Source organism: Cherax quadricarinatus, chromosome 89, assembly GCF_038502225.1.
Source record: "Cherax quadricarinatus isolate ZL_2023a chromosome 89, ASM3850222v1, whole genome shotgun sequence".
Lineage (NCBI taxonomy): Eukaryota > Metazoa > Arthropoda > Malacostraca > Decapoda > Parastacidae > Cherax > Cherax quadricarinatus.
This window is the reverse complement of record NC_091380.1, coordinates 7,865,930-7,885,815: the sequence shown is the minus strand read 5'-3', so window position 1 is coordinate 7,885,815 and position 19,886 is coordinate 7,865,930. Positions and strand designations below refer to the sequence as shown.

The 19,886-nt window shown below is 47.5% G+C and overlaps 1 protein-coding gene across 2 annotated transcripts in view; it reads left to right on the top strand.

Moving 5' to 3' along the window:
* The first annotated feature begins 9,960 nt into the window (after positions 1-9,960).
* LOC128697221 (pre-piRNA 3'-exonuclease trimmer) overlaps positions 9,961-19,886 on the top strand; it is a 62,330-nt gene continuing 52,404 nt past the window's right edge. For both annotated transcript variants that reach the window (XM_070104145.1, XM_053788784.1), the window contains exons 1-2: positions 9,961-10,065; positions 11,849-11,994. In XM_070104145.1, the coding sequence (XP_069960246.1) occupies positions 11,864-11,994 (131 nt within the window). In that variant the 5' untranslated portion in view covers positions 9,961-10,065; positions 11,849-11,863. The remainder of the gene's footprint in view (positions 10,066-11,848; positions 11,995-19,886) is intronic.

Genomic DNA, 19,886 nt, shown 5'->3' with positions numbered 1-19,886 from the left:
TGGTCAGGGCTTGGAGGACTGACATTGGTTTTTGCCCAATGATAAGAGTAAAAATATACAGTGGACCCCCGGTTAACGATATTTTTTCATTCCAGAAGTATGTTCAGGTGCCAGTACTGACCGAATTTGTTCCCATAAGGAATATTGTGAAGTAGATTAGTCCATTTCAGACCCCCAAACATACACGTACAAACGCACTTACATAAATACACTTACATAATTGGTCGCATTTGGAGGTGATCGTTAAGCGGGGGTCCACTGTATAGGTATAATTAAAGCATTATTATTATATTCATGAAGGGAACACTAAACACACAAGGGTCATACAGCATCTGGGGGAATTGGAAGGATTCAGGTTTGACTCAAGAGCCCCTCACTGGTGTCAAGAACCTTCCCCAAGGGACCAGGAGCTATGACTGACCCTGCAAACTAGTTGAGCACACCACACATGATCTCAGACACAATAATCCACTGTTAACCTCCTCAATGTAGCATTCAAAGAACATGTCTCACACTTAAAAAAAAAAATGCTGGTACCACTATACTGTCCTCATATTTCTTCTTTTTCGCTCACTGACAAACTAATTTCATTCCACAGACTCTCTTCGAAGGCAGCTTGCCATGGTCAGCTGAATCTCCTTAAAATTCTTGTGCATCGTTCATGGGGAGTAAATTGCCGGACTCTCCTCTGTTTGCATTCCACCCTAGTCTTGTCCAAGCTGGATTATGGCAACCAAATCTGTTCTGCAGCTTTCCCTACAACTCTTTCAAAGATAGATCCCCTTCATCATCACGGTCTACGTTTATGCCTTAGTGCCTTTCGTTCATCCCCTGTTGAAAGCCTCTTTGCTGAAGTGAATGTTCCTTCCTTAGCTGGTCATCGTCATGCTCAATGCCTTCATTACTTTGTCCGCTCTCATGACCTTCGTGTTCCTTCTACACAAAGGTTGGTCTCAGACATTAGTAGAAGACCATTATTTGTTCGACGCTCCTGCTTACTCCAACCGTTTTCTCTTCGTCTTCACTCGCTCCAGTCTTCTCCCCAGTTGCCTCCCTTGTATGTTCATTTAGCGTCTGCCTTTTCCCTTCCCCCTTGCGAGGTTCTGATGGTTCGTATCTGTTCTTCCCTACTGCCGTGCGCCAAAGCTCTCCTGCCTACGACTGCTTCTCGCTCTTTTTTTCTCAATCACTTACAGTCACATGCTCATGCCATCACTGTTTATACAGATGGTTCTAAATCTTCTGACGGTGTTGGGTTTGCGGCGGTGTTCCCTGACAATGTTGTCCGAGGTCATTTGTTAGACTCTGCTAGTATTTTTATCGCCAAGTTGTATGCCATCTTCATGTGCTTCTCCATATTACATATATGTCTCCGATGTTTGTGATAATTTCAGATTCCCTCAGTGCTTTACAAGCCATTAAACAATTTGATTCACCTCATTCGTTGGTCCTTCATATTCAACTATGGTTGCGCCATGCAGCTAGCAAAAACAAAGACATCGTTTTCGGTTGGGTCCCTAGACACGTTGATGTGCCTGGCAATGAACAGGCGGATGCTGCTGCACGGTCAGCAGTACATGATCTTCCGGTTTCCTATAGAGGTACATATTCCATTCAGGAATTATTTACAGTTATCTCTGCCTGTGTTCGTGGCTGTTGGCAACAACGGTGGTCAGACACGCACCATAACAAACTGCTTTTACGTTTGTGGCCATCTCCTTACCACCGTTGCCGTACTCGGGAGACTGTACTCTCTATCTCCACATTGGCCATACCTGCCTTACCCATGGGTATCTCATGGAACGACACCTTATTCCTCTCTGTGAGGTTTGTTGGGTCCCTATTTTGGTTCTTCAACTTCTTGTGGCTTGCCCGGTTTACCAGCGAGCTCGCAGGATTTACCTCCAACGATGCTGCCGCCCTACTGCTCTTACCTTATCTTCCCTCCTTGCAGACGACCCTACCATTGACTTACAATCACTTTTTGACTTTTTGTCAGCAACTGCTTTACCGTACGAACTTTGACACATAGCCCTTAGCATATCTTCCAGCTCTTTTCTCCCCTCCCCTCTGATCCCCCCTCTCCACATGGCTGTTTACAGCCCCGGCTCTATTTTCTGCACCGCAGCGCTACATGATCCTTCTATTCTGTGATTGACATCATTTTTTAAAAACTTTTCTTCTGACACATCCATTCTTAAGTAGGCAATGTTCTCGCCTCACAAACTGAGTGTCCTTAGTTCGGTCCCTGACCAAGTGGAAACACTGGGCTGTCCCCATTCATTTAGGCAGTAGGTCCCCGGGTGTTAGTCGACGGTGTGCGTCTCATCCTGAGGGACAAGATTAAAAGACCCCAATGAGACAGATGACGCACTGACTTTCTTGGGTTATCCTGGGTGGCTAACCCTCCAGGTTAAAAATCCGAACTCAATCTTATCTTCACTTCTTCCACACAATTTCCCTCTAATATGACACCCCCATCCCACCCGAAGCTGAGTCACCGTGACCCAAGAAGTGTGGCCTGGGGTAGGGGCGTCTTCTCTGGGAGGAGTGCAAGCAAGTTTATTTAGGCACAGGTACACATAAGTACAATTATCACACATAGTGTAAATTACCCACCAAGATAACCAAAAAAAGTCGCACAAAGTAACACACTTCCGTGTCACACTTTGTGTGATCCTGTACCGGGGATCGAACCACGTTACATCCCCGGTACAACTGGAAACATTTGGGCGTCTTAACTTAACACACCTGCTGTCAGTGGGCACCTAGCAGTAAGTAGGTACCTGGGTGTTAGTTACCTTACACCTGCTGTCAGTGTTCACCTAGCAGTAAGTAGGTAGCTGAGTGTTAGTCACCTTACACCTGCTGTTGTTGTTGTGGGTTTATAGGGCCACTGACAACATAAGCCGTATCGACTCCGGTCTTCCAGTGCTCGGAAAAGGAACCTCGACCGAAGTGGAAGGATGTGTGACTAATAACTGCGTATTATATGTCCCCTGATGCGTCCTGAAGCCAGCAAGAATGTGCAGGTACAGCCCAAGATCTCCTGACGGTCCGGAGGATCAACCTCCACCCCATTGAGAAGGAAAGGTAGAGTTAAAGACTGCACTGCAAACTTGCGCGAGGCTGCACGGAGAATAGTCTATGCAGTGGTAACGTGGGCACCACTGTAGGAAGTGTTCCACTGTCTCAGGCTGTGAGGAGCACCACTGTAGGAAGTGTTCCACTGTCTCAGGCTGTGAGGGGCACCACTGTAGGAACTGTTCCACTGTCTCAGGCTGTGAGGGGCACCACTGTAGGAAGTGTTCCACTGTCTCAGGCTGTGAGGGGCACCACTGTAGGAAGTGTTCCATTGTCTCAGGCTGTGAGGGGCATCACTGTAGGAAGTGTTCCATTGTCTCAGGCTGTGAGGGGCACCACAGTAGGAAGTGTTCCATTGTCTCAGACTGTGAGGGGCACCACGGTGCAGATGAGCTGCCAGTCGTGAGTGCCCGACTCGGAGGCGAGTCAGTGCAATATCCACTGAGCGACTGGGATGGCGAGCCCAAGAGTGGGAGCCATTGAAAGATCGGTCAGAGCTCAATGCCGAAGAGAGGGAGTGTACCAAGCCCTCCTGCCACAAATGGCGGATTTCCCTCCAAACAGTCCTTGTGAAATCACTGCAGCCTGGGGTTTGGAGGTTAGTGTCACGAAGTCCAGGGTCTTATGCTTTACTAGACGACGTCTCTCTACGACGCCAATCCCGTTGGTCTCCTCTCATCGATGGTTTGGTGTCACCTTGGATGCACCACTCCTGACATGGAGGAAACACATAACGGCCCTCCACCTCTCATGTGCACGCTGCACTGCACTTATGCATCGGATCTCTGGCACTAAGTGGAGGGCGGATCGAGACCTTTTCTTTAGATTTTATACAGCTATGGCTCGCAGTAAGCTCGCCTAAGCGAGTGAGGTGTATGGCTCGGCCTCTTCTTCCTCTCTTCGCCGACTAGACATCCTCCAGAATTCGGCCATCCGTAGTATGCTGGGGGCGTTCCCCTCCACCCCCATTGCATCCTTGGAAGCAGAGTCTGGGATAGTCCCTCTCTCGTAGGTGAGAATGGCGAGGGACAGTTTACGACTCATCATATGGCATCTCTGCCTTGTACTCACCCTTGCCGCCTCTCTCCACGGATGTGGGAGACAGCATTTCTTTGTGGCCAGGGCCCGGCGTTCCCTGGCCTGCCTCACACTCCTTGCACCTGTGACGATTCCCTCATCTCTCCACCTGACACGGTACATCCACCTGGATTGGCCGTACAGGAACAGGGAACCCCCTCAGTTAGCTGCATTTCTCTTTGAAGTTTCGTTCTGTCACGTATGGTTCTTCATTCTCCCTCTGATTAAAGAAGACGATTTAAGACAAAGAAAATGCATAGAAGCTGCCCTAATTGCTGTCAGTAAAGCAAAATTCCGGTAGTTACAGCATCTCAAAATTGCTAATCAACAGGGTATTACCCATTCTGGAAACTGTTGTAACATGATGTCAACAGGTCCCTCTGTAGCCATCCGTCCCACCACCTTAGTTCCACGACTACTACTGCTACTACCACCAATACCACCTCTACCCACGCGACACTTCACCTGACTCCTGCCACTATATATACGCGTTTTCCTAGTTTTCTCTGAACATTAAAATGGTATAAAATACCGACAGGTTGTTAGGTAAGACACATATGCAACAGTTAGGTATCTTTATTACGAAACGTTTCGCCTACACAGTAGGCTTCTTCAGTCGAGTACAGAAAAGTTGATAGAAGCAGAAGATACTTGAAGACGATGTAATCAGTCCATCACCCTTAAAGTTTTGAGGTGGTCAGTCCCTCAGTCTGGAGAAGAGCATTGTTCCATAGTATGAAACAATATGGAGATGAAGTGACAGGATGGGGCCTATATAGCGCCAAGAGGTGAGACGTAGGTCACTAGAAGAGGTAAGAACTCAGATGTTGAGAGGTCAGGTCCCTCTCAAATCCAGCCGTTCTCACTAGTGGAGGTGGTCGAAGTTGATTGTAGGTCTGTACCAAGATACCCTTGTGTTGCAGTGTCTGACAGATTGAACATTAAAATGGTATAAAATACCGACAGGTTGTTAGGTAAGACACATATGCAACAGTTAGGTATCTTTATTACGAAATGTTTCGCCTACACAGTAGGCTACTGTGTAGGCGAAACGTTTCGTAATAAAGATACCTAACTGTTGCATATGTGTCTTACTAGTTTTCTCTGTATTAGGACTGAAGAAGCCAGTCGTGGCGAAACGTTTCCTTTAATAAATGTCCTGAACTGTACGTGTCTTTCCACATCTTGTCGGTATCACCATACCATTTCCTCATTCTACACGGACGGCTCAGCACGGACCTCTCCTCTCCCCACTTCTACATCTGCGGCCTTTGCTAATCTCTCCCATACCCATCCTGTGGGCGGTAGTCACCCCATACCCATTCTGTGGGCGGTAGTCACCCCATACCCATCCTGCGGGCGGTAGTCAAAAGATTACAGAGGTACATAACTGGTCCAGGAACCTCATCCGTCAGACACAATCTCTTCTGCGTTTCTTGCGGAGCCCAGGTTGGAGCGTCTCCCTTCAGTGGGTACCTGCCCAAGTTGGCGTCCGGGGCAATGAAGCGGCTGATCGAGCGGCTTCCCTCGCACCTTACACCTGCTGTCACTTTCTTTGTAGGGTTTATCAAAGCCACTGACAGCATAAGCCGGAGTACAGAGTCCGGCTTCACCATGTTCCAGGAAGATTTATTGCCCGAGGCTGGACGATGAGAGAAAAGGAGCAAAAGTTCCTTTGTAAATAGAGATAGAAACTTGAAGGTTCCAATTAGATCCGGTGGACGCCATTGCCAAGCTCCAGGAGAGGGGGACGCCCTTGCCAAGCTCCATGAGAGAGGGACGCCCTTGCCAAGCCCCAGCAGAGAGGGACGCCCTTGCCAAGCCCTAGCAGAGAGGGACACCTTTGCCAAGCTCCAGTAGAGAGGGGCGCCCTTGCCAAACCCCAGCAGAGAGGGACGCCTTTGCCAAGCTCCAGTAGAGAGGGGCGCCCTTGCCAAGCCCCAGCAGAGAGGGACGCCCTTGCCAAGCTCCAGCAGAGAGGGACACCCTTGCCAAGCCCCAGCAGAGAGGGACGCTTTTGCCAAGCCCCAGTAGAGAGGGGCGCCCTTGCCAAGCTCCAGCAGAGAGGGACACCCTTGCCAAGCTCCAGCAGAGAGGGACGCCCTTGCCAAGTCCCAGCAGAGAGGGACGCCCTTGCCAAGCTCCAGCAGAGAGGGACACCCTTGCCAAGCTCCAGCAGAGAGGGACGCTCTTGTCATGCCCCAGCAGAGAGGGACGCCCTTGCCAAGCCCCAGCAGAGAGGGACGCTTCTGCCAAGCCCCAGCAGAGAGGGGCGCCCTTGCCAAGCTCCAGCAGAGAGGGACACCCTTGCCAAGCTCCAGCAGAGAGGGACGCCCTTGCCAAGCCCCAGCAGAGAGGGACGCTTTTGCTAAGGCCCAGCAGAGAGGGGCGCTTTTGCCAAGCTCCGGGAGAGAGGGACGCCCTTGCCAAGCTCCAGCAGAGAGGAACACCCTTGCCAAGCTCCAGCAGAGAGGGACGCTTTTACCAAGCCCCAGCAGAGAGGGACGCCCTTGCCATGCTCCAGCAGAGAGGGACGCCCTTGCCAAGCCCCATCAGAGAGGGACGCCCTTGCCAAGCCCCAGCAGAAACGGACGCCCACACCCCTACCTGAGTACAGTAACCGGCTTCCCACCAAAGACCGTTAAAGACACGATTGCAAACAAACCATACCACGGGTGGGGATAGAACTCGCGATCAGAGAGTCTCAAAACTCCAGACCGTCGCGTTAGCCACTGGACCAGCTAGGCACAATAAGATTCGTCCAACTAGGTATATTTCTACACCATAGGAAGGTTAGCATAGGCCACCACTGTGACCACAAATGCAAGTTTTTACAGACGAATCTCCAGCTAGCGTGGCCCTGACGAACTCTAGTTGGGCGAATCTTATTGTGGCAAGCTGGTCCAGTGGCTAACACGACGGTCTGGTGTTTTGAGACTCTCTGACCGCGGGTTCTATCCCCACCCGTGGTATGGTTTGTTTGCAATCGTGGTATTACAATTTCGTGAGTCAACAACAACCTACTTACTGGGGGACTTCTGCGCCATTCTTCGTCGGGTGTGGACATCTCTCTCTCGCCTGAGTATCAGTGACAAATTTCCACCGTTCTCTCTGGGACGCTTGTCCTCATCTTTTGTGCCCGACGAGCACTCTACAGGAGAGGCACCTGGCACTCTACAGGAGAGGCACCTGGCACTCTACAGGAGAGGCACCTGGCACTCTACAGGAGGGGCACCTGACACTCTACAGGAGGGGCACCTGGCACTCTACAGGAGGGGCACCTGGCACTCTACAGGAGAGGCACCTGGCACTCTACAGGAGAGGCACCTGGCACTCTACAGGAGAGGCACCTGGCACTCTACAGGAGAGGCACCTGGCACTCTACAGGAGAGGCACCTGGCATTCTACAGTAGAGGCACCTGGCACTCTACAGGAGAGGCACCTGGCACTCTACAGGAGAGGCACCTGGCACTCTACAGGAGAGGCACCTGGCACTCTACAGGAGAGGCACCTGGCACTCTACAGGAGAGGCACCTGGCACTCTACAGGAGAGGCACCTGGCATTCTACAGTAGAGGCACCTGGCACTCTACAGGAGAGGCACCTGGCACTCTACAGGAGAGGCACCTGGCATTCTACAGTAGAGGCACCTGGCACTCTACAGGAGAGGCACCTGGCACTCTACAGGAGAGGCACCTGGCACTCTACAGGAGAGGCACCTGGCACTCTACAGGAGAGGCACCTGGCATTCTACAGTAGAGGCACCTGGCACTCTACAGGAGAGGCACCTGGCACTCTACAGGAGAGGCACCTGGCACTCTACAGGAGAGGCACCTGGCACTCTACAGGAGAGGCACCTGGCATTCTACAGTAGAGGCACCTGGCACTCTACAGGAGAGGCACCTGGCACTCTACAGGAGAGGCACCTGACACTCTACAGAAGAGGCACCTGTCACTCTACATGAGAGGCACCTGGCACTCTACAGGAGGGGCACCTGGCACTCTACAGGAGAGGCACCTGTCACTCTACAGGAGAGGCACCTGTCACTCTACAGGAGAGGCACCTGTCACTCTTCAGGAGAGGCACCTGGCACTCTACAGGAGAGGCACCTGGCACTCTACAGGAGAGACATCTGGCACTCTACAGGAGAGGCACCTGGCACTCTACAGGAGAGGCACCTGACACTCTACAGGAGAGGCACCTGACACTCTACAGAAGAGGCACCTGTCACTCTACATGAGAGGCACCTGGCACTCTACAGGAGGGGCACCTGGCACTCTACAGGAGAGGCACCTGTCACTCTACAGGAGAGGCACCTGTCACTCTACAGGAGAGGCACCTGTCACTCTACAGGAGAGGCACCTGGCACTCTACAGGAGAGGCACCTGGCACTCTACAGGAGAGACATCTGGCACTCTACAGGAGAGGCACCTGGCACTCTACAGGAGAGGCACCTGACACTCTACAGGAGAGGCACCTGGCACTCTACAGGAGAGGTACCTGGCACTATACAGGAGAGGCACCTGGCACTCTACTCTACAGGAGAGGCACCTGGCACTCTACAGGAGAGGCACCTGGAACTCTACAGGAGAGGCACCTGGCACTCTACAGGAGAGGCACCTGGCACTATACAGGAGAGGCACCTGTCACTCTACAGGAGAGGCACCTGTCACTCTACAGGAGAGGCACCTGGCACTATACAGGAGAGGCACCTGGCACTATACAGGAGAGGCACCTGGCACTCTACAGGAGAGGCACCTGGCACTCTACAGGAGAGGCACCTGGAACTCTACAGGAGAGGCACCTGGCACTATACAGGAGAGGCACCTGGCACTCTACAGGAGGGGCACCTGACACTCTACAGGAGGGGCACCTGGCTCTATACAGGAGGGGGACCTGGCGCTCTACAGGAGAGGCACCTGGCACTATACAGGAGGGGCACCTGGCACTATACAGGAGGGGCACCTGGCACTCTACAGGAGGGGCACCTGGCACTATATAGGAGGGGCACCTGGCACTCTACAGGAGGGGCACCTGTATATCGGCTTACTTTAGTCAGCTCCATTTTTTCCGCTCTGCTGAAAATTCTTTAACGGTTTTTGGTGGGAAGCCGGTTACTGTACTCAGGTAGGGGGTGTGGGCGTCCGTTTCTACCGGGGCTTGGCAAGGGCGTCCCTCTCTGCTGGGGCTTGGCAGGGGCGTCCCTCTCTGATGGAGCTTGGCAATTGCGTCCCTCTCTCCTTGAGCTTGGCAATGGCGTCCCTCTCTTCTGGAGCTTGGCAATGGCTGTGCTGGAGCTTGGCAAGGGTGTCCCTCTCTGCTGGGGCTTGGCAATGGCATCCCTCTCTCCTGGAGCTTAGCAATGGCGTCCCTCTCTTCTGGAGCTTGGCAATGGCGTCCCTCTGTGCTGGAGCTTGGCAAGGGCGCCCCTCTCTACTGGAGCTTGGCAAAGGGTGTCCCTCTCTGCTGGGGCTTGGCAAGGGCGTCCGTCTCTCCTGGAGCTTAGCAATGGCGTCCCTCTCTTCTGGAGCTTGGCAATGGCGTCCCTCTGTGCTGGAGCTTGGCAAGGGCGCCCCTCTCTACTGGAGCTTGGCAAAGGGTGTCCCTCTCTGCTGGGGCTTGGCAATGGCGTCCCTCTCTCCTGGAGCTTGGCAATGGCGTCCCTCTCTCCTGGAGCTTGGTAATGGCGTCCCTCTCTCCTGGAGCTTGGCAATGGCGTCCACCGGATCTAATTGGAACCTTCAAGTTTCTATCTCTATTTACAAAGGAACTTTTGCTCCTTTTCTCTCATCGTCCAGCCTCGGGCAATAAATCTTCCTGGAACATGGTGAAGCCGGACTCGATACGGCGCTGCTGTCAGCCGCCCTTATAAACCCAACAACACCAACACAGGTTTTATTTGAGGTAAAAATTTCCTGTATATTACACAATAATATTATCATAAATTATTATTCCTGGGTTGATATGATGTTGATGTTTAAGATCATGTCTTTTACTGCATGTTAGTCATTTCTTTTGGTGTTATTTACGGTTAAATAAGATCGAAATAACCGGGGCATGTTAGTGGGTTTGTGATGCTGGTGAGGGGCTCTTGATGTATGATCCTTGATGCTGGTGAGGGGCTCTTGATGTAGGTTCCTCAAGGTAGGTTCCTTGATGCTGGTGAGGGGCTCTTGATGTATGATCATTGATGCTGGTGAGGTGCTCTTGATGTAGGTTCCTCAATGTAGGTTCCTTGATGCTGGTGAGGGGCTCTTGATGTAGGTTCCTCAAGGTAGGTTCCTTGATGCTGGTGAGGGGCTCTTGATGTAGGTTTCTCAAGGTAGGTTCCTTGATGCTTTTGAGGGGCTCTTGATCTAGGTTCCTCAAGGTAGGTTCCTTGATGCTGGTGAGGGGCTCTTGATCTAGGTCCCTCAAGGTAGGTTCCTTGATGCTGGTGAGGGGCTCTTGATCTAGGTCCCTCAAGGTAGGTTCCTTGATGCTGCTGAGGGTTCTTGATCTAGGGCCCTCAAGGTAGATTCCTTGATGCTGGTGAGGGGCTCCTGATCTAGGTCCCTCAAGGTAGGTTTCTTGATGCTGGTGAGGGGCTCTTGATCTAGGGTCCTCAAGGTAGGTTCCTTGATGCTGGTGAGGGGCTCTTGATCTAGGGTCCTCAGGGTAGGTTCCTTGATGCTGGTGAGGGGCTCTTGATCTAGGTTCCTCAAGATAGGTTTCTTGATGCTGGTGAGGGGGTCTTGATCTAGGTCCCTCAAGGTAGGTTCCCTGATGCTGGTGAGGGTTCTTGATGCTGGTGAGAGGCTCTTGATCTAGGTCCCTCAATGTAGGTTCCTTGATGCTGGTGAGGGTTCTTGATCTAGGTCCCTCAAGGTAGGTTCCTTGATGCTGCTGAGGGTTCTTGATCTAGGGCCCTTAAGGTAGATTCCTTGATGCTGGTGAGGAGCTCCTGATCTAGGTCCCTCAAGGTAGGTTCCTTGATGCTGGTGAGGGGCTCTTGATATAGGGTCTTCAAGGTAGGTTCCTTGATGCTGGTGGGCTCTTGATCTAGGGTTCTCAGGGTAGGTTCCTTGATGCTGGTGAGGGGCTCTTGATCTAGGTTCCTCAAGATAGGTTCCTTGATGCTGGTGAGGGGGTCTTGATCTAGGTCCCTCAAGGTAGGTTCCTTGATGCTGGTGAGGGTTCTTGATCTAGGTCTCTCAAGGTAGGTTCCTTGATGCTGGTGAGGGGCTCTTGATCTAGGCCCCTCAAGGTAGATTCCTTGATGCTGGTGAAGGTTCTTGATCTAGGTCCCTCAAGGTAGATTCCTTGATGCTGGTGAGGGGCTCTTGATCTAGGTCCCTCAAGGTAGGTCCCTTGATGCTGGTGAGGGAATCTTGAATTGGATCTGTGTTCCAGTTCCCTGAATTAAACCTGAATACCTTCCATCCCCCCCCACAGTGCTGTATAATCCTACGGGTTTAGTGCTTCCCCATGATAATAATAAAAATGGTGAGAGGCTCTTGATCTAGGGAATTGGATCTGTGCTCCAGTTCCCTGAATTAAACCTGAATACCTTGTATATCACCCCCCACAGGTGCTGTATAATCCTACGGGTTTAGTGCTCCCCCATGATTATAATAATAACGTAATATGTCAACCACACATCGTAAACTTTACAAGCCAATAAACATTTTCATTTTCATTTTTTGAGGTGACGTTGTGCATAATGGTGGACATCACGACCAACAACTTCAACAATATTCTTCCAGAAATTCTCTCCGACGTCAAGTCGTCTTCCTTCGTGGCGCTCGACACTGAATTTACAGGACTTTTGGCAGACGCTGCATTTAAAGGAAGGTGATTATTAATAACATATTAAGAGGACGACTCCCCTTGAGGGAAGTTCCTTGATGTTGGTGAGGGGCTCTTGATCTAGGGGGTTGGATCAGTATACCTGGAGAGAGTTCTGGGGGTCAACGCCCCCATGGCCTGGTCTATGACCAGGCCTCATGGTGGATCAGGGCCTGATCAACCAGGATGTTACTGCTGGCTTCACGCAAACCAACGTATGAACCACAGCCCGGCTCGTCAGGTACTGACTTTAGGTGCCTGTCCAGTGCCTTCTTGAAGACAACCAGGGGTCTTGAAGACCCCTGGTTGTCTTGAAGACAACCGGAGGTCTTGAAGATAGTCATGGGTCTTGAAGACAACCAGGGGTCTTGAAGACAACCAGGGATCTTGAAGACAGCCAGGGGTCTTGAAGACAACCAGGGGTCGTGAAGACAGCCAGGGGTCTTGAAGAAAACCAGGGGTCTTGAAGACAGACAGGGGTCTTGAAGACAACCAGGGGTCTTGAAGACAGCCAGGGGTCTTGAAGACAACCAGGGGTCTTGAAGACAACCAGGGGTCTTGAAGACAACCAGGGGTGGTAGGTAAGACACATAGGCAACAGTTAGGCAACTTTATTCCGAAACGTTTCGCCTACACAGTAGGCTTCTTCAGTTGAATACAGAAAGTAGTCAGGAACATTAGAGATGTGAAGACGATGTAATCAGTCCATCACCCTTAAAGTCGTAGATTTGAGGTTGTCAGTCCCTCAGCCTGGAGAAGTTTAGTTCCATAGTCAGGAACTATATGAAGATCAAGCGACAGTGCGGAGACTTAAATACTGTCGGAAGGAGAGGTGCAAGTAAGTAAGTAAGTTTATTCAGGTATACACAAATACCGTTACATAGAATTATCATACCTAGCAGCATATGTGTAGACAACCTAGGATAACCCAAAAAAGTCAGACAGAGTGACTTATTTCCATTGGGGTCCTTTTACCTTATTATTATAATATAAAGCTTATAATATTTTCTTATTATTCTATAATGAAGATAACATCTTATTATCATACTAAAAAGACTATCTACTACATGAGGGTCATTAAGACTATCTACAATACGAGGGTCATTACTAGAAATAAGATAAAATTTACACGTATGTTAGCTAAAAAATAGAAAATCATTCCCCTCCCTTTCTGTAGCTACATTCATCGGACACCTTTTGGCACTCTTCTTGAACTGGTTCATGCTATGACTGGCCTTGACATGTGCGGGTAGTCTGTTCCATTCCTTTATTGCTGTACAATAAACGGTGTTTGAAGCCTGGCCAATGACTGTGGGTACTACAAAGTTGTGCTCTCTTTCCCTAGTACTATGATTGCTTTGGTTCCCAACCTTGGCAAAATTGACAGCAAGATATTCTGGACACTGTTTGTGAGCAATTTTATAAACATGATTTAGCTTCAGTTGTTTTACTCTGTCTTCAACATTCAACATATCCAACTGCTGTAATTCATCCTGGCCTACATGTTCTCTTGGTCCCAGCCCCATGATGAATCTTACGATTTTATTCTGGGTGCTTTGCAGTCTATCTTTCAGTTTTTTTTTGTCAAGGCAGAGTACCATGAAGAGCAAGCGTAATCCATATGGCATTGTATAAGGGCTAGACATAGGGTCCTGCGAGCCTCAGCAGGTAGACACTGTGCTTGTCTATACAGGAACTTCAGTCTGGTATTCGCTTTCTTTACTACACTGTTCCCTATCAATTCTCCTGACATGCATGGGTCAAAGGGGATTCCCAGATATTTTACTGATGAAACCAAAGTAATGGGCTCCCCATTACACTGGACATTAAAATTATTTACCCTTCTCAGTTTATGTTTCGTGCCAAAGAGAATGGCTTCAGTTTTCCCGAGGTGTAATGATAGTTTGTTGTCTACTAACCATTTGCTGCAGGACACCAGTTCCAGTGTTAAAACATTAGCTATATCTTGTGGGTCTTTACCTGACACTAACAGGGCACTGTCATCTGCATACAGTAGGAGTTTGCACTTGACACTGATAGGCATGTCATTGACGTAACATAAGAATAATAAGGGACCCAGAATACTACCTTGGGGAACTCCACATGTTATCGGCAGGGGTTCTGATTCCGTTTTGTTGATTTTGACTATTTGTCTCCTGTTGCTAAGGTAGGACTTAAACCAGTCTACAGAACCTATACCGATAGCTTGAAGTTTCTTACATAATATATTGTGGTTGACAGTAACGAAGGCCTTTTGCAGGTCTAAGGTTACCATACCTATGAGGTTCCCCTTTGACATTTCAGTTCTCAGGTAATCCATCAGATTAATAAGGGAGGTGTCGGTTGAGTAGGATCTTCTAAAGCCCGATTGATAGCTATGGAGAATGTTGTTGTCATTAAGGTACTAAACTACTTGAGAGTACACCGCCCTCTCTAGAATTTTATATATTATACTGAGTATAGTAACAGGCCTATAGTTGCTGACATCAGACCTACTATTTTTCTTGAAGATAGGAGTAACTCTGGCCTCCTTGAACCCCTCCGGTATGGTATTAGTGGTGATTGATAGATTTATTATGTGAGCAATAGGGATTGACAGTTCAGAAGCACCATCTTTTAGGAACTTAGATGGGATGTTATCAGGGCCTGTGCTCTTAGTTGGGTTTAACCTGCTTAGTTCTTTTTGAATAAAGTCTTGAGATACACTTACTAGTTGACAACTGTTTGGGGTTACCCCTTTATTGGTATAGTATGTTTGAAACTTATCAGAGTCTGTGTTAAAGGTATTTGATGCAGCTGGTAGTTTACTTACTAGTGTTGATGCAACAGATGTGTAGTAGGAATTAAAGCAATTTGCCACCTTAGATGTTTCGTGGCATACCTCATTATCGATAGCGAGTACTATGTTAGACCTATCTACTGGCTTATGGCTATACCCCAACTGTTTTAGTTGTTGCCAGAGCTTTCTGGGGTTATGCTTATACTCTTCAATTTTTGAGCAGTAGTGCTTTGCCTTTGCTCCTTTTATAAGTCTCTGTACTCTGTTCCTCACCCTTTGGAATTCATTTACTGCTGCAATATCCTGTCTGTTTGCTTTAAATCTTTTTAGCAGCTGGTCTCTGAATTTCATATTATCTAATACAGTGGACCCCCGGTTAACGAACTTTTTTCATTCCAGTAGTATGTTCAGGTGCCAGTACTGACCGAATTTTTTCCCATAAGGAATATTGTGAAGTAGATTAGTCCATTTCAGACCCCCAAACATACACGTACAAACGCACTTACATAAATACACTTACATAATTGGTCGCATTTGGAGGTGATCGTTAAGCGGGGGTCCACTGTATCTCATTATTCATCCAGGGTTCAGTTCTTCGTTTAATCCTAACCTCTTTAACTGGTGCAATATTATCAAGGATGGTAGTGAACATTGTTTTGAATTTTTCCCAGGCATCGTTTACGTCCGTGCAACTTGTTATCTCTGTCCAGTCACAATTGTGTAGCCTATTTACCAGTGTTTCTTTACTGTAGTTTCTAGTTGACCTCATTTTTATTGTCCTGTGTAGGCCTATCCTATCTCTAGTGATTTTCCTGGTGCAGTAAATGATGAAATGATCACTAAGACCTGTGGTAATGACGCCTGACTGACTAATGTTCTCAGCGCGGTTACAAAGTATGTGGTCAATTAGGGTGGCTGAGAACTGTGATTCGGGTTGGTGTATTAATTAGTTGAGTGTAACTATTTAAACCTAGAATTTGCTTATACCTTTTGCATAGCCCGTTATTTTGCTGCTGAAAACAGATATTGAAGTCGCCCAGTATTATTGTCTCGCAATTGTTTTCAAGTCCGGACAATACTCTGGAAAAGTCTTCTAAGAACTGGTCCTGGGTAGGAGGGCGGTAACTAGTTCCTACTAAGATGGGTTTGGTCTTGGGAAGCAGCACTTCAAACCATAGAATCTCCAGTTTATTGTTATTTAAATCAGGTCTTGGGTTGTAAGCTAAGTCATTTCTAATGTAGGCACATACTCTGCCACCCTTTCTGTTCCTATCTAAGTGTTTTATATTGTAACCTTCTATTTTGACCTCGTCGTCAGTCACCGTATCATCCAACCAGGATTCAGAGATGGTTATAACTGCCGCCCTAATTTTGTTAGCTAGAATCCTAATCTCTGCCAATTTAGGAAGAAGTGATCTTGTGTTGACATGAATAAAGTGAAGGCCTGTTTTCATAAAACAATTATAATCATTAATATATGGCAATGAATAGGTAGTAGGTTGGTAGACAGCAACCACCCAGGGAAGTACTACCGTCCTGCCAGATGACTGTGAAACAAAAACCTGTAACTGTTTTGCATGATGGTAGGATTGCTGGTTTCTTTTTCTGTCTCATAAACACGCTAAGATAACAGGGATATCTTGCTACTCCTACTTACACTTTGGTCACACTTCACAGACACGCACATGCATATATATATATACATACATCTAGGTTTTTCTCCTTTTTCTAAATAGCTCTTGTTCTTTTTTATTTCTTCTATTGTCCATGGGGAAGTGGAAAAGAATCTTTCCTCCGTAAGCCATGCGTGTCGTATGAGGCGACTAAAATGCCGGGAGCAATGGGCTAGTAACCCCTTCTCCTGTATACAATTACTAAAAAAGAGAAGAAGAAAAACTTTATAAAACTGGGTTGCTTAAATGTGCGTGGATGTAGTGCGGATGACAAGAAACAGATGATTGCTGATGTTATGAATGAAAAGAAGTTGGATGTCCTGGCCCTAAGCGAAACAAAGCTGAAGGGGGTAGGAGAGTTTCAGTGGGGGGAAATAAATGGGATTAAATCTGGAGTATCTGAGAGAGTTAGAGCAAAGGAAGGGGTAGCAGTAATGTTAAATGATCAGTTATGGAAGGAGAAAAGAGAATATGAATGTGTAAATTCAAGAATTATGTGGATTAAAGTAAAGGTTGGATGCGAGAAGTGGGTCATAATAAGCGTGTATGCACCTGGAGAAGAGAGGAATGCAGAGGAGAGAGAGAGATTTTGGGAGATGTTAAGTGAATGTATAGGAGCCTTTGAACCAAGTGAGAGAGTAATTGTGGTAGGGGACTTGAATGCTAAAGTAGGAGAAACTTTTAGAGAGGGTGTGGTAGGTAAGTTTGGGGTGCCAGGTGTAAATGATAATGGGAGCCCTTTGATTGAACTTTGTATAGAAAGGGGTTTAGTTATAGGTAATACATATTTTAAGAAAAAGAGGATAAATAAGTATACACGATATGATGTAGGGCGAAATGACAGTAGTTTGTTGGATTATGTATTGGTAGATAAAAGACTGTTGAGTAGACTTCAGGATGTACATGTTTATAGAGGGGCCACAGATATATCAGATCACTTTCTAGTTGTAGCTACACTGAGAGTAAAAGGTAGATGGGATACAAGGAGAATAGAAGCATCAGGGAAGAGAGAGGTGAAGGTTTATAAACTAAAAGAGGAGGCAGTTAGGGTAAGATATAAACAGCTATTGGAGGATAGATGGGCTAATGAGAGCATAGGCAATGGGGTCGAAGAGGTATGGGGTAGGTTTAAAAATGTAGTGTTAGAGTGTTCAGCAGAAGTTTGTGGTTACAGGAAAGTGGGTGCAGGAGGGAAGAGGAGCGATTGGTGGAATGATGATGTAAAGAGAGTAGTAAGGGAGAAAAAGTTAGCATATGAGAAGTTTTTACAAAGTAGAAGTGATGCAAGGAGGGAAGAGTATATGGAGAAAAAGAGAGAAGTTAAGAGAGTGGTGAAGCAATGTAAAAAGAGAGCAAATGAGAGAGTGGGTGAGATGTTATCAACAAATTTTGTTGAAAATAAGAAAAAGTTTTGGAGTGAGATTAACAAGTTAAGAAAGCCTAGAGAACAAATGGATTTGTCAGTTAAAAATAGGAGAGGAGAGTTATTAAATGGAGAGTTAGAGGTATTGGGAAGATGGAAGGAATATTTTGAGGAATTGTTAAATGTTGATGAAGATAGGGAAGCTGTGATTTTGTGTATAGGGCAAGGAGGAATAACATCTTGTAGGAGTGAGGAAGAGCCAGTTGTGAGTGTGGGGGAAGTTCGTGAGGCAGTAGGTAAAATGAAAGGGGGTAAGGCAGCCGGGATTGATGGGATAAAGATAGAAATGTTAAAAGCAGGTGGGGATATAGTTTTGGAGTGGTTGGTGCAATTATTTAATAAATGTATGGAAGAAGGTAAGGTACCTAGGGATTGGCAGAGAGCATGCATAGTTCCTTTGTATAAAGGCAAAGGGGATAAAAGAGAGTGCAAAAATTATAGGGGGATAAGTCTGTTGAGTGTACCTGGTAAAGTGTATGGTAGAGTTATAATTGAAAGAATTAAGAGTAAGACGGAGAATAGGATAGCAGATGAACAAGGAGGCTTTAGGAAAGGTAGGGGGTGTGTGGACCAGGTGTTTACAGTGAAACATATAAGTGAACAGTATTTAGATAAGGCTAAAGAGGTCTTTGTGGCATTTATGGATTTGGAAAAGGCGTATGACAGGGTGGATAGGGGGGCAATGTGGCAGATGTTGCAAGTGTATGGTGTAGGAGGTAGGTTACTGAAAGCAGTGAAGAGTTTTTACGAGGATAGTGAGGCTCAAGTTAGAGTATGTAGGAAAGAGGGAAATTTTTTCCCAGTAAAAGTAGGCCTTAGACAAGGATGTGTGATGTCACCGTGGTTGTTTAATATATTTATAGATGGGGTTGTAAGAGAAGTAAATGCGAGGGTCTTGGCAAGAGGCGTGGAGTTAAAAGATAAAGAATCACACACAAAGTGGGAGTTGTCACAGCTGCTCTTTGCTGATGACACTGTGCTCTTGGGAGATTCTGAAGAGAAGTTGCAGAGATTGGTGGATGAATTTGGTAGGGTGTGCAAAAGAAGAAAATTAAAGGTGAATACAGGAAAGAGTAAGGTTATGAGGATAACAAAAAGATTAGGTGATGAAAGATTGAATATCAGATTGGAGGGAGAGAGTATGGAGGAGGTGAACGTATTCAGATATTTGGGAGTGGACGTGTCAGCAGATGGGTCTATGAAAGATGAGGTGAATCATAGAATTGATGAGGGAAAAAGAGTGAGTGGTGCACTTAGGAGTCTGTGGAGACAAAGAACTTTGTCCTTGGAGGCAAAGAGGGGAATGTATGAGAGTATAGTTTTACCAACGCTCTTATATGGGTGTGAAGCGTGGGTGATGAATGTTGCAGCGAGGAGAAGGCTGGAGGCAGTGGAGATGTCATGTCTGAGGGCAATGTGTGGTGTGAATATAATGCAGAGAATTCGTAGTTTGGAAGTTAGGAGGAGGTGCGGGATTACCAAAACTGTTGTCCAGAGGGCTGAGGAAGGGTTGTTGAGGTGGTTCGGACATGTAGAGAGAATGGAGCGAAACAGAATGACTTCAAGAGTGTATCAGTCTGTAGTGGAAGGAAGGCGGGGTAGGGGTCGGCCTAGGAAGGGTTGGAGGGAGGGGGTAAAGGAGGTTTTGTGTGCGAGGGGCTTGGACTTCCAGCAGGCATGCGTGAGCGTGTTTGATAGGAGTGAATGGAGACAAATGGTTTTTAATACTTGACGTGCTGTTGGAGTGTGAGCAAAGTAACATTTATGAAGGGATTCAGGGAAACCGGCAGGCCGGACTTGAGTCCTGGAGATGGGAAGTACAGTGCCTGCACTCTGAAGGAGGGGTGTTAATGTTGCAGTTTAAAAACTGTAGTGTAAAGCACCCTTCTGGCAAGACAGTGATGGAGTGAATGATGGTGAAAGTTTTTCTTTTTCGGGCCACCCTGCCTTGGTGGGAATCGGCCGGTGTGATAATAAAATAAATAAAAAAAATATGGCAATGGATCATTTGTATTAAAATTAG